This window comes from Cherax quadricarinatus, chromosome 53 (assembly GCF_038502225.1).
Source record: "Cherax quadricarinatus isolate ZL_2023a chromosome 53, ASM3850222v1, whole genome shotgun sequence".
NCBI classification, from domain to species: Eukaryota; Metazoa; Arthropoda; class Malacostraca; order Decapoda; family Parastacidae; genus Cherax; species Cherax quadricarinatus.
Genome location: NC_091344.1, coordinates 24,964,258 through 24,991,606, shown reverse-complemented (window position 1 = coordinate 24,991,606; position 27,349 = coordinate 24,964,258). Strand labels below are relative to the sequence as shown.

The window sequence follows — 27,349 nt, the reverse complement described above, 5'->3', positions numbered from 1 at the left end:
ACAGACTGATACACTCTTGAAGTCATTCTGTTTCGCTCCATTCTCTCTACATGTCCGAACCACCTCAACAACCCTTCCTCAGCCCTCTGGACAACAGTTTTGGTAATCCCGCACCTCCTCCTAACTTCCAAACTACGAATTCTCTGCATTATATTCACACCACACATTGCCCTCAGACATGACATCTCCACTGCCTCCAGCCTTCTCCTCGCTGCAACATTCATCACCCACGCTTCACACCCATATAAGAGCGTTGGTAAAACTATACTCTCATACATTCCCCTCTTTGCCTCCAAGGACAAAGTTCTTTGTCTCCACAGACTCCTAAGTGCACCACTCACTCTTTTTCCCTCATCAATTCTATGATTCACCTCATCTTTCATAGACCCATCCGCTGACACGTCCACTCCCAAATATCTGAATACGTTCACCTCCTCCATACTCTCTCCCTCCAATCTGATATTCAATCTTTCATCACCTAATCTTTTTGTTATCCTCATAACCTTACTCTTTCCTGTATTCACCTTTAATTTTCTTCTTTTGCACACCCTACCAAATTCATCCACCAATCTCTGCAACTTCTCTTCAGAATCTCCCAAGAGCACAGTGTCATCAGCAAAGAGCAGCTGTGACAACTCCCACTTTGTGTGTGATTCTTTATCTTTTAACTCCACGCCTCTTGCCAAGACCCTCGCATTTACTTCTCTTACAACCCCATCTATAAATATATTAAACAACCACGGTGACATCACACATCCTTGTCTAAGGCCTACTTTTACTGGGAAAAAATTTCCCTCTTTCCTACATACTCTAACTTGAGCCTCACTATCCTCGTAAAAACTCTTCACTGCTTTCAGTAACCTACCTCCTACACCATACACTTGCAACATCTGCCACATTGCCCCCCTATCCACCCTGTCATACGCCTTTTCCAAATCCATAAATGCCACAAAGACCTCTTTAGCCTTATCTAAATACTGTTCACTTATATGTTTCACTGTAAACACCTGGTCCACACACCCCCTACCTTTCCTAAAGCCTCCTTGTTCATCTGCTATCCTATTCTCCGTCTTACTCTTAATTCTTTCAATTATAACTCTACCATACACTTTACCAGGTACACTCAACAGACTTATCCCCCTATAATTTTTGCACTCTCTTTTATCCCCTTTGCCTTTATACAAAGGAACTATGCATGCTCTCTGCCAATCCCTAGGTACCTTACCCTCTTCCATACATTTATTAAACAATGTATATATGTATATATATATGCAATAAGATCACAGTAAACAGGTGATTTTAGAATATGCAAAACAACCACTCTGAAAGAATAGAGAAATTCCAAGTGCTTCCGTGACTACTCACATTATCAAGGAACTTGATAATGTGAGTAGTCACGAAAACGCTTGGAATTTCTCTATTCTTTCAGAGTGGTTGTTTTGCATATTCTAAAATCACCTGTTTACTGTGATCTTATTGCATATATATATATATATATATATATATATATATATATATATATATATATATATATATATATATATATATATATATATATATATATATATATATATATATATATAAATAAATAAATAAATATATATATATATATATATATATATATATATATATATATATATATATATATATAAAAATAAATAAATATATATATATATATATGTATCTCTTAATTGAAACACATTTAATGTATAATATGTCATATTTCCCTCTACATATATATATATATATATATATATATATATATATATATATATATATATATATATATATATATATATATATATATATATATATATATATATATATATATATAAATAAATAAATAAATATATATATATATATATATATATATATATATATATATATATATATATATATATATATATATATATATATATAAATAAATAAATAAATATATATATATATATATATATATATATATATATATATATATATATATATATTATATATATATATATATATATATATATATATATATATATATATATATATATATATATATATATATATATATATATATATATATATATATATATATATATATATATATATATATATATATATATATATATATATATGTAGAGGGAAATATGACATATTATACATTAAATGTGTTTCAATTAAGAGATACATATTAAGACCCAAATTTAAATAAGTCACTTTGTCAGAATTTTTTTTGGGGGGTTATATGTAATTTACACATGTTACTATATATAATAATTTGTGTAACTGCATTTATGTGTACCAATCCCTGAATAAAATTACTTATATACTTATTTATCTGTACCTAAATAAACTTACTGACTTATTCATGTCTGTTTATTTTTGGATCAGCAGCAGCAACAACACTGGTCTAAATATATTACTTTATCGCAGTTTTCACGGTTAATTGTGAGTTTTATCTATTGTATTTTATACTGTGAAATGTGTACATAATTGTGAGTGTTATTAATAAGATAATACAGTATATAATGCAGTATATATGTGAACTTGGGTAATCTTGTGTGTGGATGCCAAAATTTTTAATTATCAGAGGTTATTTTTGTTCTAGTTTTGAGTGTCATTACTTTGCTACATGTTATAATGCTGTATTTTTATAAATAAATGTTATTACTGTGGGTCAGGGAGACAAGCACTTATTTACTTAGCTAAAATTGTAGGTTATATATGTGCTGTCACCGGCACGTCCCCCTGTAGTGAAGGCTCTTGATCCAGGGAATTGGAAGCGTTCTTCCCTTCCCTCAAGGGAAGAGGAGTGCCTTGATGCCAGTGAAGGGCTCTTGATTCAGGAAGTTTGACTTGGCCTTCTCCTTCCTCTCAAGGGGAGTTTCTTGCTGGTGAGGGGCTCTTGTTCCAAGGGACTGTACCTGTCCTTTATGTCCTTATATCAAACTTGTTAACCTCCTCCCATTTTCTCAGCTATTGTATAATTGTGGCTCTAGGCTTTCTTTAATACTACTACTAATACTACTTATGCTACTTATACTACTATTACTTATGCTACTTATACTACTACTACTTATGCTACTTATACTACTACTTCTTATGCTACTTATACTACTACTTCTTATACTACTACTACTACTTATACTACTACTACTTATACTACTACTTCTTATACTACTACTACTACTTATACTACTTATACTACTACTTATACTACTACTACTACTACTTATACTACTACTACTTATACTACTACTTCTTATACTACTACTACTTATACTACTACTTATACTACTACTACTTATACTACTACTTCTTATACTACTACTACTACTACTTATACATTGTATATCGGGTTGCATGCAGCCAACAGCAACAGCTGGTGGATCAGGCCCTGATCCACCATGAGGCCTGGTCACAGACTGGGCTGCAGGGGAACTGACCCCCAAAACCCTCTCCAGGTATACTACTACCACTACTACTTATATTACTATTACTACTTATATGACTACTACTAATATTACTACTACTACTACTACTACTTATATTATTACTACTTATATTACTACTACTTATATACTACTACTTATATTACTACTACTTATATTACTACTACTTATATTACTACTACTTATATTACTACTTCTACTACTACTACTTATACTACTAATACTACTACTTTTACTACTACTCTTTTGTGTATACCTGAATAAACTTACTGTTACTGCTAAGAATAATACATGTAATAATAATTAACAGAATTATTGTAGAATAAGAAAAACAAAATTTTACTGAGTTGATTAACCAGAAGAATCAACAACCCAGGAAACCTATAAAAAGAGCCCATCGTTGTAGCTTATTTCTATTGGGTTCCTTTTGATCCTCTTTCCCAGGATGTAACCCACATGTCACCTAACAACATGGACCTACTCACTGCTAGGTGAACTGGGGCAGCAGCAGATGTAAGGAAACATGATGAATATGTCCACCCATCCCAGGATAAAACTATTGAGTGCTTGTAGCTCATTTGGTACCGGCGTCAGCTCACACACCGAGGGACTGGAGCTTGATCCTAGGACGAATGGAAATGTTAGGCATGTTTCCTTACACATGTTGCCCTTGTTCACTTAGCAGTCAGTAAATACAGTGTAGCACCTTATTTACTGAATTTGAATTAGGTGGAAAAGATAATATAACCTTTATTCAGGATTCATGTATGTATTTACAAATAATTTTAGACAACAGTTTAAATTTGTTCAGTGGTTCGGAAAGGACATAGATGTTGTAAGCATAAATTTTGTGAAATATGTGAGGCCATTTTATGAAGAGTTGAATGTTAGGTAAGGTAAGGTTTGTCAGGAAACAGTTCAAGTGTTTCCTGACTCGGGTCTTAGTCATGTGATGACCTGCAGCTGGAGCTTTTGATCATCTAGAGATTTTAGGAGTTTTCCATTGGTCTTTATACAGTATAGGCTAAGAGGAGCATATTGTATAATGTAAACTTTGTGGAAGATTTTCTTTTGTGATTCTTTCATTTGAATTTTGCTTCATTTTCAGTTAACACTATAGGTATGGGAAATTATAAGTCAAGGCCTCAGTCAACGTGCTCTCAAGAGCTTCTTAGAAAGATTTTAGAAAATTATGCTCTTTTAGAAGAAAAGCTGCAGGAAGACCTGCATATGGAGGACATTGATGATCTGACAGAAGGCAGAAGAGTCTTATGGTATGTAATAGATAATATTATAATACAGTATAGATACTCTTAATGACTGTTATAATTGTTTGTGTTAGCAGAGTGTTTTTTTTTATATTTTAAGATACTGGTACAAGTGGTATTTTTTGACTCATTAAAATTATGTATATCTGTGGTTGAATTATTGAACTGTTGAAGTGAACAAGTTTGACGTTCCTATCCTTATCATTCATAACTTCATTAATAGAGTAAAGTACTCACTCTCTTTGAATGACATTTTTCAGAATGATTTCAAAGTTAAAGTTTTTACTTCTCCTCCCTCCCCCTTGTTTTATATTTAGACAGTGAACATGAGCAATGGTGTGCAATGGGCCCATGAATAATGTTTGGAAGTCTGTACGTAAGATGTGTTCTCAGAAGTGGCAGGGGCTGTCAGCCTTGACTTAGGTTTATCAAAAAAAAAAAAAAAGGGAAATGGCTGGAGTGTACTTGTTACAGACAATAAAGTGGGAGGAGGGGTATATTTGATGTCTTATATAAAATACATTGAAGATACTGGGATGTGGAAACAAATTCTGTAACCTAACCCCTCATTTATTCTAGTAAATTAAGGTATAAGTAAATCCACATGAAATAGATGGCATAAGGCATACTGTATATTTTGACTTAGAACAAAGGCCCATTATTAGCTATAAGCCAAAATGTACTCTCTATAGCTCCTTTTACCTAATATTTCAGTTTCTTCATGCAAGTTTGCTTTCACTATTAACTTTCATTTATTGCACTTGTATGGTATGGTAAACTAAGCTCTCTTTGATTGAATTCACCCTGAACATATTTCCTAGGAATGATTCTCTGTTCAGCAGGGAGAACTGGAGCTAAGGAATTTATTCTTGTATTTATTTTTGTCAGCAATGGAACATCAGACCATTTGATCAATCTAAATTCTGATGCTTTTGGTGAGAAGTTAGACAGTGGCCTGAGTCTCATGAACCTTTGCTGCTTATCCACTCTTGGTGTTAAAATTGATGAAGTGAAAGAGAAGAAGGAAGAAGACGAAGCATTATCTCGGGCCCCTTGCTTCATTCAGCTTGTGAAGCCTTCACGTGACAAAAATAATCGGAAAGAAGAAAATCAAAACACCACTAAAGAAAATAAAAGTGAATTGGAGAAGTGCAAACATCAAATAAAAGTTCAGACAAACAAAGAAATAAGGGATCAAATTCGTCTTTTGCTGCAAAAAGGAGCTGATCCTTCTATTATCAGTAGAAATGGGTTCTCACCACTTCATTTGGCATCTTACAAGGTTAACATAGTGTTTGGAGTGGTAGCCTTTCCTGCCTGCTTGAAGTGATTTCACCATAATCTACTCAGGGATGTTTGAATGGTGTGTATAACCTAACTTAGATATATAGTGTTTTGTACATAGCCTACATGCATTTTTCTTTACATACATATTCCTTAATATGATTATTTTTGTGGAGTTGTTAGCCTATATCTCTCTCTCTTATTTTAATAGATTGTTCCTATAATTAAAATATCTATCTTTTTCTTATTGTACCATAATTAATATTTATTCACAGTAGCCATAAAAAGCTTGAGAAAGGTGGCAGTATTTTACTATACAATTCTGAATATTAATATCCACCAGTCATAATCTATCTCTATTGCAATTTATAGTTTTTTGTGGCATAAATCATAGCTATTGTAATTCCTCTCTCTGCTGTTCACAGTCATATGTATAACATTGTGTTTATTAATATATAATAAATTAAAATAATATTATGAAAATTACTCTGCAGGTTACCAGCTCACATAAAGCATCATTGCACAAGACAATCAAATCAGAAAAAAATTATATTAATTTTGTCACATTATGAGATACATTTAACTTTTAGCAAGAGAGAGTCAGACTTTTCACACATACCGCTGCACGACAAAGGATTAAATCTAGACAATATAGGAAGATAATGTAGAAAGAAGATTACTTAGATATCTTAATGGTTTCTTAAGAAATAAAATGATTCCAGGTGCTAATATCTGCAGTAGACATCACTTAGATATGCATTTGATACACTACCAGACACCATAAAAGATGCACTCCGTAATCTGCCAGGTCTCGGCTAGAGCTGACATTATTTGATCTAGAACTAACCTCTGCCTCCACCCTCTACCTCAAGAATAGCCATTGTTGTGTTTTGTTGGCTTAAAGAGCCTAACAGACTTAGCTCTTGATCTGTTTCATTTTACATTCTGTTCTTGCTTGCAAGAATTTTTCTTGAAAGTCTTTTGTTACGTCACTTATAAAACATGGTAGACAAATTCATTAATCTTATCCTACATTACACTAGCACTGTAACTTGTATAGATATGTTGAGTGTGGATGCTAAAATATCTGTTTTCAACATACGCTAAAGCAAAATTGGAATACGTAACAGTGGCTTGGTGCCTACACCCAAGAAAGCGTGGACATTCTTGAAAAGGTCCGGAGATGAAGTGTAGCTGTTTTGAGAATGACCTCTGAAGTTTAAAAATATGAATTAAAATGTCAGTTGAAGAGACATTTCTGCATAAGGGACTGTGGGAGACCCTGGGGAGGTCCATGGTTTCTGACACCTATCCTGGCAGTTTGATTGGTTCTTGGAGCTTTTGGGGCAAGTCCTAGCTGTTACTGGGTACAAAAAGTGAGCACTGACATGATTGTGGTTCCAAAGGAGGACTTCTTTTCTGAGTGTAAATTCCACATTGGACTTAACTGGCTCATTGGGGACAGAAATGTGTTTATCAAATGAAAATATGTTATTGTTTCCCCATTTATTCTTCTTCAATTGTTTTATATTCTATAAAGTTGCAGTGCACTGTGTGCATGTCTGTTAGGGTTATTTGCAATGACAATCTATTTTCATGGCTTATATTGAAGAGTTAAGCAATTATGAGTACCTAATCTTCAACACAATTGTTTTCAGTCTTTGTTGCGATGATGTCATGAATTATATGTATCCAGCATTTATGTATTCCTGGCATTTAATATGTTTTTATTTTTTCAGGGTGAAGTTGAATTAGTGCGACTATTTCTTGAAAAATGCAATCACCTGGACCACGCTGGTGCAGGGAGTGTAACTGCCCTTCACATCTCATGTCTTGCTGGTCACCTGGAGGTGACTCAAGCTCTGGCTCAGCGGGGTGCTAACATAGAGGCTCGGGATGCTGTCTCCTTTTCCCCACTCCATATTGCCTGCCTCTTTGGAAATGAATCTGTAAGAGACTTATCCTGCAGAAAAGAATTGTATATGTAATACTATGTTCAGTGTGTTAAACAGAGATTTGCATGACACCCATGGATATCAGTTGATTCTCAGACATGGGATGATAAATATCTCGTACATAGTAACCTTTTAGGATATACAGTGGACCCCCGGTTAACGAACTTTTTTCATTCCAGTAGTATGTTCAGGTGCCAGTACTGACCGAATTTTTTCCCATAAGGAATATTGTGAAGTAGATTAGTCCATTTCAGACCCCCAAACATACACGTACAAACGCACTTACATAAATACACTTACATAATTGGTCGCATTTGGAGGTGATCGTTAAGCGGGGGTCCACTGTATTAGGACATTCTGATAATGTTATTAATTCTTGCGTACTTATACAGTATTCATGATACACTTATCATTATCATCTTGTGATTTTATCAATAGTATTTATTGATACACTTATCATTATCATCTTGTGATTTTATCCATAGTATTTATTTGTGTAATATTTCCTTTTCAATTATCTGGATGGAGAAAATAGGTTATAATTTTTACCTCTAAAGCTGTGTGTCATAGAAGACAATTACATTGCTTGTAACTAGGGACTAGTTATCATTTTGCTGCTGGTAATAACCAAACTGAGAGATTTTGTTATCATTGCTTATTGACATGTTTGTGGTCCTACTGGGCTGAGGTGAACGTATTTGGTTCTTGTGTTGATGTGGAAGTAGAATTGTCAGTAGTTGATGGTTGTGCTGGAGTGCTCAGGTATTCTGTAATGTGTGTGTTTGATCTGTTTTACCCTGCGGTATTAACCTCTTTGGTATTCTTATCTCTAGGTTACAATCTGCGCTACTAATTGCATAAGCTCTTTTTTTTCTTTTCATTGTCTCTAATTCAGTATCGTCAGAGATTCATGCTTATTCTTCTTGGCACTTCTTGTATCTCTAATACGGATGGTACAGTACCAAATTTTTTGCTAATACCAGTACTCAGTTTTAGGCTAATACCAATACATATACCATCAAAATTGGCTGATGCCAATACTCCATTGTAAATTGATGTTGATACCGATACCATCAAAATTTGCTGATACCAACTGATATCGATGCTTTGGCACACCCATAATCACAAGTATTTCTCTTGAGTGCCGTTGTTAATATCCAGAGATGAGATGGAGTGATGAAAATATCCAGACTTGCTACACTCCCAGAAAACAACTATAGGCAGAGTGGGTGACAGTACATATCTCTGCTTACACTCAACTCTTAGGCTCAACTTAGGTCAGAGGAAAAAAATTCCAAAATGCAGACTACCAAGATCTTGCATGTAACTTGAAGATTCCATGCTTATGGAGCATACCAAAAAGTTTTTTCAAATGCTATTAAATAACAAATGCATTCCTTAATTATGTTTGGTCAAAATCACACTATAAACCATACCCCCGGCCGGGATTGAACCCGCGGTCATAGAGTCTCAAAACTCCAGCCCGTCGCGCTAACCACTAGACCAGCGCGACGGGCTGGAGTTTTGAGACTCTATGACCGCGGGTTCAATCCCGGCCGGGGGTATGGTTTATTTGCAATCGTGTCATTACGATTTCTTAAGTCAAAATCACACTATGTTGTGCTGCTCAGTAGGGTGGGAGATGGCCGACTTGTTAAAAAAAAAATAATAATAATACTGTATTAATAATAATAATAATATTTTATTTCAGCATGATACAGTGGTTGTACAGAAGAGAATGACATTAGGTGTACATGCTGAAAGCCCCTGTATGTGCAGAGCATTTTGGGTAAACTTAAGACTAGCTAAAGGTTTGCTGTATACAGGTGTACAGTATAGTACTATAGTACAAATATTTGTTTATATGGTTGCATCAGTATAATATCTTTGGTGTGATTTGTCTGTTTTTGCAGGTAGTTGAGTATTTACTGTCACGTGGAGTCGATGTTAATATTGCAGGATCTGTTGGTGACAGACCACTGCACCTGGCTGCTACTCGAGGATATTACAAAATTGTACAGTTACTTCTCAAAAAAGGAGCAAGAGGTTAGTATAATTAAAACACTGTGAAAATTAAAGCATGTTTAAGATGGTAGAGTATTTATTGACAGCAAGATGTATAGAAACTTTACTGTTGTTGGTCACTGCTATCAGGCACTGTATGATCCCTATGGGTTTAGTGATTCCCACATGAATGTTGAAATAATATTCTTGTTTACAACTGTGTATATACAGTATTACCATAAGTAACCTGTAGTTCGGTGGAATATCATATACTTGACTGAAAGAATCAGAGATTTGCAGATGGAATGAGACATAACAACGCTCCTTGTACCATGCTACCTGTGGTAATTTAGCAGTAAAATAGATACTTAGGTATACCTGGAGGGTGTTTCGGGGGTCACCACCCCCACGGACCAGTCAATGACCAGGTCTCGCAGTGGATCGGGGTCTGATCAACCAGCCAAGCTGTTACTGCTGGCTACAGTACGATGAGCTGGGTTTAAGAAGGACTTGCCTATTATGTTCTGATAGGCCTGTTGCAGTGTGGCTTTGTTCTCATGTTCTGTGGAAAGACTTCAGTGGAAATTAATCACACTGAGGCTTTTTGGGTTAATTTTTTTTTAACACATGGGCTATTTTCCACCAAGGCAGTGTGACCCGATAAAGGTGAAATGCTTTCATGAAGTTTTTTCCTTTTTACTTTAGGTAATTGATACAGGAGAAGGGGTTATTTTTGGGTTATCGTAAGCTAAAAGAAAATAGCTTGAAAGTTAGTTACTGTATGTAATTTTAGAATATGGTATATGAAAATTTTCAGTAGCTGTGATGTGAATTTGTAATACTTGTTACCGAATTTTCTTGGTGTTGAAACTAAATCTTAAGATTATTTAATTAAAGATAAACTGAGAAAAAATACTATACTGTATTGTTATTTTCCATAGAAAATGTTTTATTGGTTTTATCAATACAAATATTTTGTTGTGTACAGCTTTAAGTGTTGAATCAGCTTGATTGTTTGTTATTGATGAGACCAACATTTTTTATTCTTTTAAAAATGGTTGTTAATTCTTTTAGAAAAATTGTCATATGTTTAGTATTAAGATTGTTCACTAAATTCAAGGAATGATTAAGCAGCATATGCTGTATATAATTGTGGGGCTCTTGATCCAAGAAATTGGACCTTTTGTCCTCTTCCTTAGATCAGATCTGAATGCCTCCTATTCTTCTAGGTGCTCTGTGTCCCCTACAGGTCAAGCACTCCCCAGGAATATAATAAAATATTATAATAATAATATATATAATTGTATTTTAGTATGCCTGTGGTGCTGTATTCACATTTGGTGTGATTGCTACAGTACAACTCCAGGATGATGAGGGTAACACTGCTCTGCACTGCTGTGTAAGGAATGGACACTTCAGTATCCTCAGCTTACTGCTACAGCCTCAGTATCGTACAGATGCTCACATCACTAATGTTTACCTTGATACTCCACTCCATGTGTATGTATATTTCACTCTCCACTTCAGTAATTCCTCATAGTTGACAGATTTGGGTTTTTGCTGTTGTATACTTAGTTTTCCTGCATGTTTCATGAACCCAAAACATATAATACACAGTATGTGTATAAACACCCCTCTTTCAGAGTGCAGGCACTGTACTTCCCATCTCCAGGACTCAAGTCCGGCCTGCCGGAGATGGAAAGTGCAGTGCCTACACTGTACTTCCCAGTTTATAACTGTAGTGTGAGTGTGCCTCTGGCAAGGCAGTGATGGAGTGAATGATGATGAAAGTTTTTCTTTTTTGGGCCACCCTTCCTTGGTGGGAGATGGCCGATTTGTTAATAAAAATAAAAAAAAAATGTGCATAAATGCTTTAACTTGCTTGGACTTCCAGCAAGCGTGTGTGAGCGTGTTAGATAGGAGTGAATGGAGACGAATGGTACTTGGGACCTGACGATCTGTTGGAGTGTGAGCAGGGTAATATTTAGTGAAGGGATTCAGGGAAACCGGTTATTTTCATATAGTCGGACTTGAGTCCTGGAAATGGGAAGTACAATGCCTGCACTTTAAAGGAGGGGTTTGGGATATTGGCAGTTTGGAGGGATATGTTGTGTATCTTTATATGTGTATGCTTCTAAACTGTTGTATTCTGAGCACCTCTGCAAAAACAGTGATAATGTGCGAGTGTGGTGAAAGTGTTGAATGATGATGAAAGTATTTTCTTTTTGGGGATTTTCTTTCTTTTTTGGGTCACCCTGCCTCGGTGGGAGACGGCCGACTTGTTGAAAAAAAAAAAAAAAAATTCTTTTCTGATCATTTTTTTTTTTTTGACACACTGGCTGTCCCACTGAGGTAGGGTGACCCCTAAAAAGAAATACTTTCACCATTCATACTATCGCTGTCTTGCCATGTTAAACAATTCTACAAATGAATATAATAATTTTGAATTCACCATTTATGTACTACTATGAATTATGTAACTCACACAAGTTGTTAAATTAAGACTTGCCTGAAATACCACGCACAACATAGTCTTTATAGGAGTGCTTGTCGAAATTGTCTTTAAATGTTCGTACTTTATTATAAGTAATCTAGGCCTTGTCAGTAATTAGATATTTTTATTTTTACTATTTAACTTGCACTGATTTCAGAAAAAAAGGCTAGAAAGATAAATTTATGAAGAGATGAAGACATTAAGTGTTTTTAAAATATAGATTTACAAGGAAATGTAATGAAACAATACTAACAATATTTTATTAGGTGTAAACTACATTACCTGTACACCAGAAAAGAAATAAATTATTTATATTTGTATTTATCAAAGTATTTCCTTCATGCTAGAATATTAATTAGTAGTGTAAATGGCTGAGCCAAGTAAGTACCATTTTCCTTTAAATTATGAAAATATTTTTCCACAGAGCATGTTACCATGGATGGATTGAGTGTGCCAAAGCTTTGCTGACTTATGGAGGCTCCAGTCTCCTCTTGAAAGAGAATCTCTGGGGAGAAACTGCTTTGCATGCAGCTTGTACTGGAGGACAGTGTATAGACCTTGTAGACTATGTACTGAGCCAAGATGCTGCTTCAGTTAATTACCAGGTACTGTATACTTGGGAAAATTTTAAGATATACTCGCTTGTATGCTCCTTGTTAATATTTAATACATCATTAGCTTATTGCTGGCTTGATCAACTAGGCTGTTGGTGGTAGCCATACAGTTCAGCATATGCACCACAGCCCAGTTGATCAGAAATTGGCCTGAACAACTAATCAAGTTTCTTCTTGATGACAGCCAAGGGTCTGTTGGTAATTCCTCATATGTTCTATACAGAATTGCCAAAACTTCAATTTCAGATGTTATTATTAAGATTTTATTGAAAAATACAGTCTACAAGTTTCATATGCTTAGCTTTTACTTTCACCAATTTCCCATAAATCATTTTATTCTTCACTGTATACTGAATCTATCCAAATCTTTTTGCAAGATTTTAGGAATATTTTCTGGTTTGCTTAGTGTTTACATTATTCCCATTGCCTCGGGCATATCATATACAGTGTTATAACTTTTTTTTTTTTTTTCAACAAGTCGGTCGTCTCCCACCGAGGCAGGGTGACCCAAAAAAAAGAAAGAAAATCCCCAAAAAGAAAATACTTTCATCATCATTCAACACTTTCACCACACTCACACATTATCACTGCTTTTGCAGAGGTGCTCAGAATATAACAGCTTAGAAGCATATACGTATAGAGATACACAACATATCCCTCCAAACTGCCAATATCCCAAACCCCTCCTTTAAAGTGCAGGCATTGTACTTCCCATTTCCAGGACTCAAGTCCGACTATATGAAAATAACCGGTTTCCCTGAATCCCTTCACTAAATATTACCCTGCTCACACTCCAACAGATCGTCAGGTCCCAAGTATCATTCGTCTCCATTCACTCCTATCTAACACGCTCATGCACGCTTGCTGGAAGTCCAAGCCCCTCACCCACAAAACCTCCTTTACCCCCTCTTTCCAACCCTTTCGAGGACGACCCCTACCCCTCTTTCCTTCCCCTATAGATTTATATGCTTTCCATGTCATTCTACTTTGATCCATTCTCTCTAAATGACCAAACCACCTCAACAACCCCTCTTCTGCCCTCTGACTAATGCTTTTATTAACTCCACACCTTCTCCTAATTTCCACACTCCGAATTTTCTGCATAATATTTACACCACACATTGCCCTTAGACAGGACATCTCCACTGCCTCCAACCGTCTCCTCGCTGCTGCATTTACCACCCAAGCTTCACATCCATATAAGAGTGTTGGTACTACTATACTTTCATACATTCCCTTCTTTGCCTCCATAGATAACGTTTTTTGACTCCACATATACCTCAACGCACCACTCACCTTTTTTCCCTCATCAATTCTATGATTAACCTCATCCTTCATAAATCCATCCGCCGACACGTCAACTCCCAAGTATCTGAAAACATTCACTTCTTCCATACTCCTCCTCCCCAATTTGATATCCAATTTTTCTTTATCTAAATCATTTGATACCCTCATCACCTTACTCTTTTCTATGTTCACTTTCAACTTTCTACCTTTACACACATTCTCAAACTCATCCACTAACCTTTGCAATTTTTCTTTAGAATCTCCCATAAGCACAGTATCATCAGCAAAAAGTAACTGTGTCAATTCCCATTTTTAATTTGATTCCCCATAATTTAATCCCACCCCTCTCCCGAACACCCTAGCATTTACTTCTTTTACAACCCCGTCTATAAATATATTAAACAACCATGGTGACATTACACATCCCTGTCTAAGACCTACTTTTACCGGGAAGTATTCTCCCTCTCTTCTACACACCCTAACCTGAGCCTCACTATCCTCACTATGTAAATTAAAAACATTATTACAGCAAACACAACTTTTTTTTATTACCCATTTGTGATTACTTATTTGTAGCTACAGTAGTATATGTGTTCCTAGTGTCCTATCCTTAGTGTTTAATTTATAATAATTTTTTTAATTTCTACTGGTAGTAATACTTTCTTCCCTTTTTTATTCCTTTCCTTTGTTTACCACTCCAAGTATAAAAGAACCTTTTTGTTCACTGGAATTCGGTTCAATCTTAACTTTTTTCCATGCTTTTGTGTTCCTGGATTTTGTCATCTGACATTGGCAATACAGTAGATCCATATGTTCCTACATTATCTCTTATATACTGTATTTCTCTGCAGGTTGGTATACAGCCTTGTCTCTTGCTTCTTTGTGCTTCTGGTTTAAAATTATTGTTGTTTTCTGGATGCAGTTACTTTCCCAGAATGCATCACCCCACTGTACTTGTACCAGAAAATAACTTTACTCTTCATAGTTGCCTTTCCTATACGTATATTGATGTGAATGTTTGCTTGCTTTTCTGTTTTTTGTCATTCTTTCTTTCAACGCACCACCCATATCCCCCTGAGGTGGGGTGCCCCAAAAGGACGAACGAAAGTTTCTCCTTTTAAATTTAGTAATATATACAGGAGAAGGGGTTACTAGCCCCTTGCTCCCGGCATTTTAGTCGCCTCTTACGACACGCATGGCTTACGGAGGAAGAACTCTGTTCCACTTCCCCATGGAAATAAGAGGAAATAAACAAGAACAAGAACTAGAAAGAAAATAAAAGAAAACCCAGAGGGGTATGTATATATATGCTTGTACATATATATGTAGTGTGACCTAATTGTAAGTAGAAGTAGCAAGATGTACCTGAAATCTTGCATGTTTATGAGACAGAAAAAGGGACACCAGCAGTCTTACCATCATGTAAAACAATTACAGGCTTTTGTTTTACACTGTTTTTTGTCATATACAGTATAATATAAATATTAAAATTTTGTTGTTTCAGAGTCCAGATGGCCACACACCTCTTCACTCAGCATGTTACCATGGCCATACAAGAATAGTTCAACTTCTGTTGAGTCATGGAGCAGACATCAACCTTACTGCTCATGATCGGTGTTGTAATTCTGAGAAGAAGGTGAAGGAAAAGACAAATTTCTTAGGATATTCAAGCCCCAGTACACTGTTACCCCATGAAAACACAATAAAATCAAGTAGTGCTTTATTTGTTAGGGTCCTTTGGTCCTCTTCCTCAGAATTCAACCTATAGCAGTCAATTTGGGTACCTATATACTGCTAGGTAAATGGGCATCAGGTGTAAGGAGAGTTTCCTGTATGTATTGGCTTGGCTTGTTATGAAATTATTATTTTTTCATTTTCATGGGGTGGAAAAGGGAGAGATGTGGGGAGGTTACTACTCTCTGAAGTATGAAAAAGTTTCATTGAGAAATAAAGTTAACATTTTTCATGGACATTTGAACTTTTTCATAACCATACTGTATTGTACCTTTCTCACTGCATAACATCATACAAGCCTAATAACATCACTGGCAATTTTTTTTTTAATAACACACTGGCTGTCTCCCACCAAGGCAAGATGACCTGTAAAAGAAGCAATGCTTTTTTTTTTATTTTTACATTTATTAAGTTTTACAGGAGAAGGGATTACTAATCCCTTGCTCCTGTCATTTTAATTGCCTCTTATGACACACATGGCTTACACAGGAAAGATTCTTCACTTCCTCATGGAGGTCTTGCAAAATATATACAGCAGTATTACACTTCTTTTAAATGAAAAGGATTCTATATGAGTTATCATTTGAATGTTGATCGTTTGTTCCCTATTATCATCATGCTTCTGTATAGTCTTGATCATTGTCACTTGTGAATTCACCTTAATCATCATTGTGTAGCACATAGTGTGAGCAACTGTCTCCAGTATAGGATAATTATTGAAGTTGCCCTCAATTTGTGCACCCAATTAAGAAATAATGAATAATTCTCCTATTCCTTCTTATTTGGTATCTGTTATTGTATTACTGCCTGTTCTTTATGTTTCCATTATTCTGTATTTATTATTTTCTGTGTTTTCCATAGTTATTCCCTCTGCCTACACCATTCATCTTTCCTGAGGTTTTACTATCCTGTAAGATAATACTGCTTGTGTTTTACTTTCATGCAAGGTAACACTGCTTATGTTTTAGTCAGCTTTATTTGCTGTTGACCCATGTGGTCTGTCTCCCAGCTGTCTGTCACATTCACATGAGTCTGATACTTCCTCATTCCCATTTTTTGTATACCTTTTTTCTTCCTCGTTCGTTCATGTATAGTGATTATGAATTAAGTAAAATTATTGTATAGAGCTTACGTAACTGAAGATTGTATCTAATTTGCACTGCTTAGGTGAGTAGATTAAAAGTCTGCAGTAAGCTTATTAGTAATCTCTGTCAATTAAAATATTTCTAAAGCACAATGAATGAGGCGCACGGTAATCATTTTTTAATTTTAAGTAAAGATAAAGATTTTATTTCTTTGTAAAGGATACAATGTGTAATTACAATTTTGGTTTGCTAATTACAAAGAAATTCCATGGGGGAAGTGGAACAGAATTCTTCCTCCGTAAGCCATGCGTATATATTACTAAATTTAAAAAGCGAAACTTTCGTTTTTCCTTTTGGGCCACCCCACCTCAGTGGGATACGGCTGGTGCGTTGAAAGAAAGAAAGAATTACAAAGAAAGTCACTATCATGCCGGGGCAGTTCTAGCAGACTGATCCTAGTACATAAAAACTACTTAAATCTAGACAAGATAAGAGTGTTTAACTTGTATTAAAATCTTTATTTAGTCTTAATACTAATGCAAGGTTTATAAGAATAATAATCTTGAAGTTGCACATAATAACAACAGTATTACAAATAATGGTTCAAACAGTAATATTTTTATGGATTGGCAGATGTTTAATAGACTAGAGGTCATTTCTTTCTTCTTTCTTTCAACACACCGGCCGTATCCCACCGAGGCAGGGTGGCCCAAAAGGAAAAACGAAAGTTTCTCCTTTTACGTTTAGTAATATATACAGGAGAAGAGGTTACTAGCCCCTTGCTCCCAGCATTTTAGTCGCCTCTTACAACACGCATGGCTTACGGAGGAAGAATTCTGTTCCACTTCCCCATGGAGAGAACAGGAAATAAACAAGAACAAGAAAGAAAATAGAAGAAAACCCAGATGAGTGTGTATATATGTTTGTACATGTATGTGTAGTGTGACCCAAGTGTAAGTAGAAGTAGCAAGACATACCTGAAATCTTGCATGTTTTCTTTCTTTCAACACACCGGCCATATCCCACCGAGGTGGGGTGGCCCAAAAGGAAAAACGAAAGTTTCTCCTTTTACATTTAGTAATATATACAGGAGAAGGGGTCACTAGCCCCCCGCTCCTGGCATTTTAGTCGCCTCTTACGACACGCTTGGCTTACGGAGGAAGAACTCTGTTCCACATCCCCATGGAGATAAGAGGAAATAAACAAGAACAAGAACTAGAAAGAAAATAGAAGAAAACCCAGAGGGGTACGTAAGTATATATATGCTTGTACATGTATGTGTAGTGTGACCTAAGTGTAAGTAGAAGTAGCAAAACGTACCTGAAATCTTGCATGTTTATGAGACAGAAAAAAGGACACCAGCAATCCTACCATCATGTAAAACAATTACAGGCTTCCGTTTACACTCACTTGGCAGGACGGTAGTACCTCTCTGGGTGGTTGCTGTCTACCAACCTGCTACCTAGAACTAGAGGTCATACAATATAATATTTGGGAGAGTTGCTTCAAACTGATTAGAAGTTGTTTTGGTTGGTTTGGTCAGTATTGAGAGATGAGATGATTTTTAAGCAAAGCTCTAAAAAGGAAAAGGGAAGCATGCAACTTCATTTGTAAAGAGTTTTCATGATTTACAGACGTAATGGGGATGATTGTTGATGTGTGTTGCATTTAGTAATAAGACTGATGGGCAGTATTGCACTATAGTCTATTTTCCCTTAACTATGGCTTGCCTTTGTCTCAAACATTAATGGGTAGTGTTGTACATCTTACTATTTCTTATAGTATCATGTTTATCCTGTTAGCAATGTAGTTTATTGTAATATATATTATATATATATCTTTCTTTTCTTTCAACACACCGGCCATATCCCACCAAGGCGGGGTGGCCCAAAAGGAAAAACAAAAGCTTCTCCTTTTAAATTTAGTAATATATATATATTTTTTTTTTTTCTTTTTTTTTTTTTCAACAAGTCGGCCGTCTCCCACCGAGGCAGGGTGACCCAAAAAAGAAAGAAAATCCCCAAAAAGAAAATACTTTCATCATCATTCAACACTTTCACCACACTCGCACATTATCACTGTTTTTGCAGAGGTGCTCAGAATACAACAGTTTAGAAGCATACACATATAAAGATACACAACATATCCCTCCAAACTGCCAATATCCCAAACCCCTCCTTTAAAGTGCAGGCATTGTACTTCCCATTTCCAGAATTCAAGTCCAACTATATGAAAATATATATATATATATATATATATATATATATATATATATATATATATATATATATATATATATATATATATATATATATATATATATATATATATATATATATAGAGATATATATATATATATTATATATATATATTATATATATATTTATATATATATATACAGTGGACCCCCGCATAACGATGGCATCGCATAGCGATTTTTCCGCATAACGATTACTTTTATCGCAAAATTTTTGCCCCGCATACCGATTAAAAACCCGCATACCGATTTTCGTCCGAGACGCGTCCAATGTGCCCTCACATGTGCCGGCCGTCCCATTGTTTACCAGCCAGCCTCCGCGGTAACATCCAAGCATACACTCGGAATATTTCGTATTATTACAGTGTTTTCGGTGCTGTTTCTGGAAAATAAGTGACCATGGGCCCCAAGAAAGCTTCTAGTGCCAACCCTGTGGTAAAAAGGGTGAGAATTAGTATGGAAATTAAGAAAGATTTTGAAGGGTTTGGGGCTAACCCTGAGAAGCCTATGCCAGTTGTGGAATCCATTGTGCCTACTTCAAAGATTAAGGAAATGTGTGCACAGTGGGTTGAACTGCAAACCTTTATAGATGAAAATCACCCTGACACAGCTGTTGCAAGCCGTGCTGGTGACTATTTCAATGACAATGTTATGGCCCATTTTAGGAAAGTCTTGAAGGAGCGGGAGGTACAGAGCTCTATGGACAGATTTGTTGTGCGACAGAGGTCCAGTGACTCTCAAGCTGGTCCTAGTGGCATTAAAAGAAGAAGGGAAGTAACCCCAGAAAAGGACTTGCTACCTCAAGTCCTAATGGAAGGGGATTCCCCTTCTAAACAGTAAGAAGATAATGCTCTCCCCTCCTCCCATCCCATCAATCATCACCAGATCTTCAATAAAAGTAAGTGTCATGTAATTGTGCATGCCTTTTTCAGTTTGTGTGTATTAAAATTAACATTTCATGTGGTAAAAAAAATTTTTTTTCATACTTTTGGGCGTCTTGCACGGATTAATTTTATTTCCATTATTTCTTATGGGGAAAATTAATTCGCATAACGATTATTTCGCATAACGATGAGCCCTCTTGCACGGATTAAAATCGTTAACCGGGGGTCCACTGTATATATATATACATATATATTTTTTTTTTTTTTTAACAAGTCGGCCGTCTCCCACCGAGGCAGGGTGACCCAAAAAAGAAAGAAAATCCCCAAAAAGAAAATACTTTCATCATCATTCAACACTTTCACCACACTCACACATTATCACTGCTTTTGCAGAGGTGCTCAGAATACAACAGTTTAGAAGCATATACGTTTAAAGATACACAACATATCCCTCCAAACTGCCAATATCCCAAACCCCTCCTTTAAAGTGCAGGCATTGTACTTCCCATTTCCAGAATTCAAGTCCAACTATATGAAAATAACCGGTTTCCCTGAATCCCTTCACTAAATATTACCCTGCTCACACTCCAACAGATCGTTAGGTCCCAAGTATCATTCGTCTCCATTCACTCCTATCTAACACGCTCATGCACGCTTGCTGGAAGTCCAAGCCCCTCGCCCACAAAACCTCCTTTACCCCCTCTTTCCAACCCTTTCGAGGACGACCCCTACCCCTCTTTCCTTCCCCTATAGATTTATATGCTTTCCATGTCATTCTACTTTGATCCATTCTCTCTAAATGACCAAACCACCTCAACAACCCCTCTTCTGCCCTCTGACTAATGCTTTTATTAACTCCACACCTTCTCCTAATTTCCACACTCCGAATTTTCTGCATAATATTTACACCACACATTGCCCTTAGACAGGACATCTCCACTGCCTCCAACCGTCTCCTCGTTGCTGCATTTACCACCCAAGCTTCACATCCATATAAGAGTGTTGGTACTACTATACTTTCATACATTCCCTTCTTTGCCTCCATAGATAACGTTTTTTGACTCCACATATACCTCAATGCACCACTCACCTTTTTTCCCTCATCAATTCTATGATTAACCTCATCCTTCATAAATCCATCTGCCGACACGTCAACTCCCAAGTATCTGAAAACATTCACTTCTTCCATACTCCTCCTCCCCAATTTGATATCTAATTTTTCTTTATCTAAATCATTTGATACCCTCATCACCTTACTCTTTTCTATGTTCACTTTCAACTTTCTACCTTTACACACATTTTCAAACTCATCCACTAACCTTTGCAATTTTTCCTTAGAATCTCCCATAAGCACAGTATCATCAGCAAAAAGTAACTGTGTCAATTCCCATTTTGAATTTGATTCCCCATAATTTAATCCCACCCCTCTCCCGAACACCCTAGCATTTACTTCTTTTACAACCCCATCTATAAATATATTAAACAACCATGGTGACATTACACATCCCTGTCTAAACCTACTTTTACGGGGAAGTATTCTCCCACTCTTCTACACACCCTAACCTGAGCCTCTCTATCCTCATAAAAGCTCTTTACAGCATTTAGTAACTTACCACCTATTCCATATACTTGCAACATCTGCCACATTGCTCCTCTATCCACTCTTATCATATGCCTTTTCTAAATCCATAAATGCAATAAAAACTTCCCAACCTTTATCTAAATACTGTTCACATATATGCTTCAATGTAAACACTTGATCTACACATCCCCTACCCACTCTGAAGCCTCCTTGCTCATCCGCAATCCTACATTCTGTCTTACCTCTAATTCTTTCAATTATAACCCTACCGTATACTTTTCCTGGTATACTTAGTAAACTTATTCCTCTATAATTTTTACAATCTCTTTTGTCCCCCTTCCCTTTATATAAAGGGACTATACATGCTCTCCGCCAATCCCTAGGTACCTTCCCCTCTTTCATGCATTTATTAACAAAAGTACAAACCACTCCAACACTATATCCCCCCCTGCTTTTAACATTTCTGTCATGATCCCATCAGTTTCAGCTGCTTTACCCCCTTTCAGTCTACGTAATGCCTCACGTACCTCCACCACACTTACATTCTGCTCTTCTTCACTCCTAAAAGATGGTATACCTCCCTGGCCAGTGCATGAAATTACCACCTCCCTTTCTTCCTCAACATTTAAAAGTTCCTCAAAATATTCTCGCCATCTACCTAATACCTCCCTCTCCCCATCTACTAACTCCCCTACTCTGTTTTTAACTGACAAATCTATACTTTCCCTAGGCTTTCTTAACTTGTTTAACTCACTCCAAAATTTTTTCTTATTTTCATTAAAATTTCTAGACAGTGCCTCTCCCACTCTTTCATCTGCTCTCCTTTTGCACTCTCTCACCACTCTCTTCACCTTTCTTTTACTCTCCATATACTCTGCTCTTCTTATAACACTCCTGCTTTGTAAAAACCTCTTGTAAGCTACCTTTTTCTCTTTTATCACACCCTTTACTTCATCATTCCACCAATCACGCCTCTTTCCTCCTGCCCCCACCCTCCTATAACCACAAACTTCTGCCCCACATTCTAATACTGCATTTTTAAAACTATTCCAACCCTCTTCAACCCCCCCACTACTCATCTTTGCACTAGCCCACCTTTCTGCCAATAGTCGCTTATATCTCGCCCAAACTTCCTCCTCCCTTAGTTTATACACTTTCACCTCCCTCTTACTTGTTGTTGCCACCTTCCTCTTTTCCCATCTACCTCTTACTTTAACTGTAGCTACAACTAAATAATGATCCGATATATCAGTTGCCCCTCTATAAACATGTACATCCTGGAGCCTACCCATCAACCTTTTATCCACCAATACATAATCTAACAAACTACTTTCATTACGTGCTACATCATACCTTGTATAATTATTTATCCTCTTTTTCATAAAATATGTATTACTTATTACCAAATTTCTTTCTACACAGCTCAATTAAAGGGTCCCCATTTACATTTACCCCTGGCACCCCAAATGTACCTTCTACTCCCTCCATAACATTTTTACCCACTGTAGCATTGAAATCCCCAACCACCATTACTCTCACACTTAATTCAAAACTCCCCACGCATTCACTCAACATTTCTCAGAATCAATCTCTCTCCTCTACACTTCTCTCTTCTCCAGGTGCATACACGCTTACTATAACCTACTTTTCACATCCAATCTTTATTTTACTCCACATAATCCTTGAATTTATACATTTGTAGTCCCTCTTTTCCTGCCATAGCTTATCCTTCAACATTATTGCTACTCCTTCTTTAGCTCTAACTCTATTTGAAACCCCTGACCTAATCCCATTTATTCCTCTCCATTGAAACTCTCCCACCCCCTTCAGCTTTGTTTCACTTAAAGCCAGGACATCCAGTTTCTTCTCATTCATAACATCCACAGTCATCTCTTTCTTATCATTTGCACAACATCCACGCACATTCAGACTTCCCACTTTGACAATTTTCTTCTTCTTATTCTTTTTAGTAATCTTTACAGGAAAAGGGGTTACTAGCCCATTGTTCCCGGCATTTTAGTTGACTTTTACAACACGCATGGCTTACGGAGGAAAGATTCTTATTCCACTTCCCCATGGATATAAAAGGAAAAGTAATAAGACCAAGAACTATTAAGATAAAATCAAAGAAAACTCAGATGAGTGTGTATAAATAAACGTGTACATGTATGTGTAGTGTGACCTAAGTGTAAGTAGAAGTAGCAAGACATGCCTGTAATCTTGCATATTTATGAGACAGACAAAAGACACCAGCAATCCTACCATCATGTAAAACAGTAATTACAGGGGGCATTTTCATTTTAGTTGACTTTTACAACACGCATTTACACTCACTTGTAATAAGACCAGGACGAAAACTCAGATGAGTGTGTACGTGTACATGTATGTGTAGTGTCTAAGTGTAAGTAGAAGTAGCAAGTGGTAATCTTGCATATTTATGAGACAGACAAAAGACACCAGGTAAAACAATTACAGGCTGTACACTACAGGACAACCTACTACTACTATATATATATATATATATATATATATATATATATATATATATATATATATATATATATATATATATATATATATATATATATATATATATATATATATATTTATTTATTTATTTATTTATTTTTTTTTTTCAACAAGTCGGCCGTCTCCCACCGAGGCAGGGTGACCCAAAAAGAAAGAAAAATACTTCCATCATCATTCAAAAGTTTCACCATCACTCATACATAATCACTGTCTTTGCAGAGGCACTCAGATATGACAGTTTAGAAGTCCCTCTAAACTTCCAATATCCCGAACCCCTCCTCTAAAGTGCAGGCACTGTACTTCCCATTTCCAGGACTCAAGTCCGGCTAACTGGTTTCCCCGAATCCCTTCACACAGTATTACCCTGCTCACACTCCTACAGCTCATCAGGCCCGAAAACCATTCATCTCCATTCACTCCTATTTAACATGCTCACGAATGCTTGTTGGAAATCCAAGCCCCTCCTAACAAATTTTTCCTTTTTAAATTTAGCAATTTATACAGGAGAACAGGTTACTAGCCCCTTGCTTCCAGCATTTTGGTTGCCTCTTATGACATGCATGGCTTATGGAGGAAGAATACTTCTCTACTTTCCCATGGAGAATGCATGTTATTATTTTGGCAAAAATTCTTATCTGGCTCCAGCATGGTTACCATTACTGTCTGTCCACTTCTCTGTATTAGTGCATTGAGCCAAGGTTTACCATATTTAGTTATGTTAACTGTCAGCTGCTAGTGGTAATGCTGTGTTGGGGTCTGTCCGCACAATATTATTTTAATCTCGTGATTTAAACATTTTTTTCACCAGTTTCCTCATTTTTTTTTTTTTTTTGTGCTTAGGAAGAACAGACCCCCCTTGTGTGGGCCTATGATCGAGGACATGATGATATAGCCAACTTCCTAAAGCACTTTCGTCGTCCAGGGCTGTACGAAGATTATGCTCGAGGAGATTATCTTTCAGGGTTGGACACATCTTATTTTCCCATCCCTTCACCAATTGGCAAGCTGCGGACAATGATTCAAGGTAGTCATATTTTCATTTGCTTTAGATATTAGTGTGTAAGGAGGTGTTTGTGATTATCTGTTTGTAGCTACAGGAGCAGAGCTATGAACTTAATGTTCAGTCTTCATTAATAATTTGTTAATATTTTCAAGGGTTTTAGCACTTATTGCTTCCTCCTTTCAGTTTGTGCCATTTTTCTACCACTATTAGTTAAGAATGTTTTCCCAGCATCAGAAAATTATTAAAATATTCAAGTCTTCAAGATTTTCTGCAATTGCCAACACACTGCATAGTTAAATCTGGATTAATTCAGTACTTACATGAAAATTCAGGTAAGATTTCTTTCCTGGTGACCTTGAGTCAAAATCTTCCCTGATGTGTCTAGGTAGCAGGTTGAAACTAGATAGGGCAGTGTAAACAGTCAGACTAAAACAATAAAAGCCACACTATCATGGGTGGAATAATTCACTGTTAACCTACAATTTGATGAATGTATCCTCAGCTCTGACATTCTTGGCTGGCTTTATTTTCATTTATGTGAGACACGAGGCAGCTTTATCATCAGCTTCTTGTTTTCTGACAGCAACAACTCTGGTCAAGCTTCTGTCTTCACATTCAGTCTTTGATTATTGACTAAGAGATTCTTTAGATTGTAGTTGTTCATATATTCACTAGAATAGTGTCTTGCTAAAGTACTTAATAGAATGAAACTAGTATATTGTGTCAAAGTCAAAGATTTATTTCCATGTGATACAATGTTTGCACTGAGATGGGTAACATTTGGTTGTGCATGCACAATGCCCATAATTATGGAGAGTATTTTAGGCAAGTTTAAGCCTAACTTAAGACTACAGTGGCAATAATTATTATTTGCTTATATATGTATAAGGACATTGAAGGTGTACATTAAAGGTAGCTTCACTGTGTGACTGATGAAACTCTTAAGACCTGCTACTGCTGCTACTTATACAGTGCAGTATATAAACGTTTCATTATTTTTGTATTTCCGCAATCATAAATTATGTGTGGAGATATATACCAGTTTCTGAACAGTAATGTCAGCACACCTCTGGCAAGACAGTGATGGAGTGAGTGATAATGGAAAGTGTTTCTTCTTTTTTGGGTCACCCTGCCTCAGTGGGAAATGGCCAATGTGTTAATAATAATAAATTTTTTTTTTTTTCTTCAACAAGTTGGCCGTCTCCCACCGAGGCAGGGTGACCCAAAAAAGAAAGAAAATCCCCAAAAAGAAAATGCTTTCATCATCATTCAACACTTTCACCACACTCACACATAATCACTGTTTTTGCAGAGGTGCTCAGAATACAACAGTTTAGAAGCATATACGTATAAAGATACACAGCATATCCCTCCAAACTGCCTATAATAATAATAATAATAATAATAATAATAAAAGAAAATAATTATAATTCTTCTACATGTAAATGAGATGTGTGTGTGTGCATATTAAGATACTTTTATGAGTATGGTATATGTTTCGCTAACCAAGAGCTTTTGTTTTATTGATCCAATAAAGCCCCTGGTGGGAAAAATGCATCCTCATAAAAGTATGTCATCTACATATTAATGGTATTACAGTATGTACTATTTTTGAAACCAACTCCCTTGTACCTTACAGAGAAGATCGATGTTCTATATTTGCGCTCGGTGCTGCCACCTCACCTGCACCTCAGTTTATCAGAGATTGAGAGTTTAGAAAACATTGGATCGGGATCATTCGGGAAAATATACAAAGTGAGTAGGTATTACATAAAGGCAATTAATGTTTTTTTTGTTTTGGATGTTATTTATCTAGTGCATAGAGAAGTGAATGTTGAATAAATTAAGCATGACATATTCTAGAAGGACTCCTGGATCTTCCTACACATAAATACACAAATAATTGTAGAATGGAAATGTCTGCAGTGTTTA

General features: G+C 36.1%; 1 protein-coding gene across 4 annotated transcripts in view; it reads left to right on the top strand.

The window, feature by feature from the left end:
• Positions 1-2,364: 2,364 nt before the first annotated feature.
• LOC128692299 (serine/threonine-protein kinase TNNI3K-like) overlaps positions 2,365-27,349 on the top strand; it is a 39,404-nt gene continuing 14,419 nt past the window's right edge. For 2 of the 4 annotated variants that reach the window (XM_070096484.1, XM_070096483.1), the window contains exons 1-10: positions 2,365-2,433; positions 4,546-4,711; positions 5,594-5,987; positions 7,729-7,938; positions 9,858-9,990; positions 11,304-11,448; positions 12,867-13,047; positions 15,848-15,979; positions 25,255-25,438; positions 27,057-27,172. In XM_070096484.1, the coding sequence (XP_069952585.1) occupies positions 4,560-4,711; positions 5,594-5,987; positions 7,729-7,938; positions 9,858-9,990; positions 11,304-11,448; positions 12,867-13,047; positions 15,848-15,979; positions 25,255-25,438; positions 27,057-27,172 (1,647 nt within the window). In that variant the 5' untranslated portion in view covers positions 2,365-2,433; positions 4,546-4,559. Of the gene's footprint in view, positions 2,434-4,545; positions 4,712-5,593; positions 6,069-7,728; positions 7,939-9,857; positions 9,991-11,303; positions 11,449-12,866; positions 13,048-15,847; positions 15,980-25,254; positions 25,439-27,056; positions 27,173-27,349 lie in introns of those variants that run through there. The other 2 variants (XM_070096486.1, XM_070096485.1) reach the window with 2 other exon arrangements.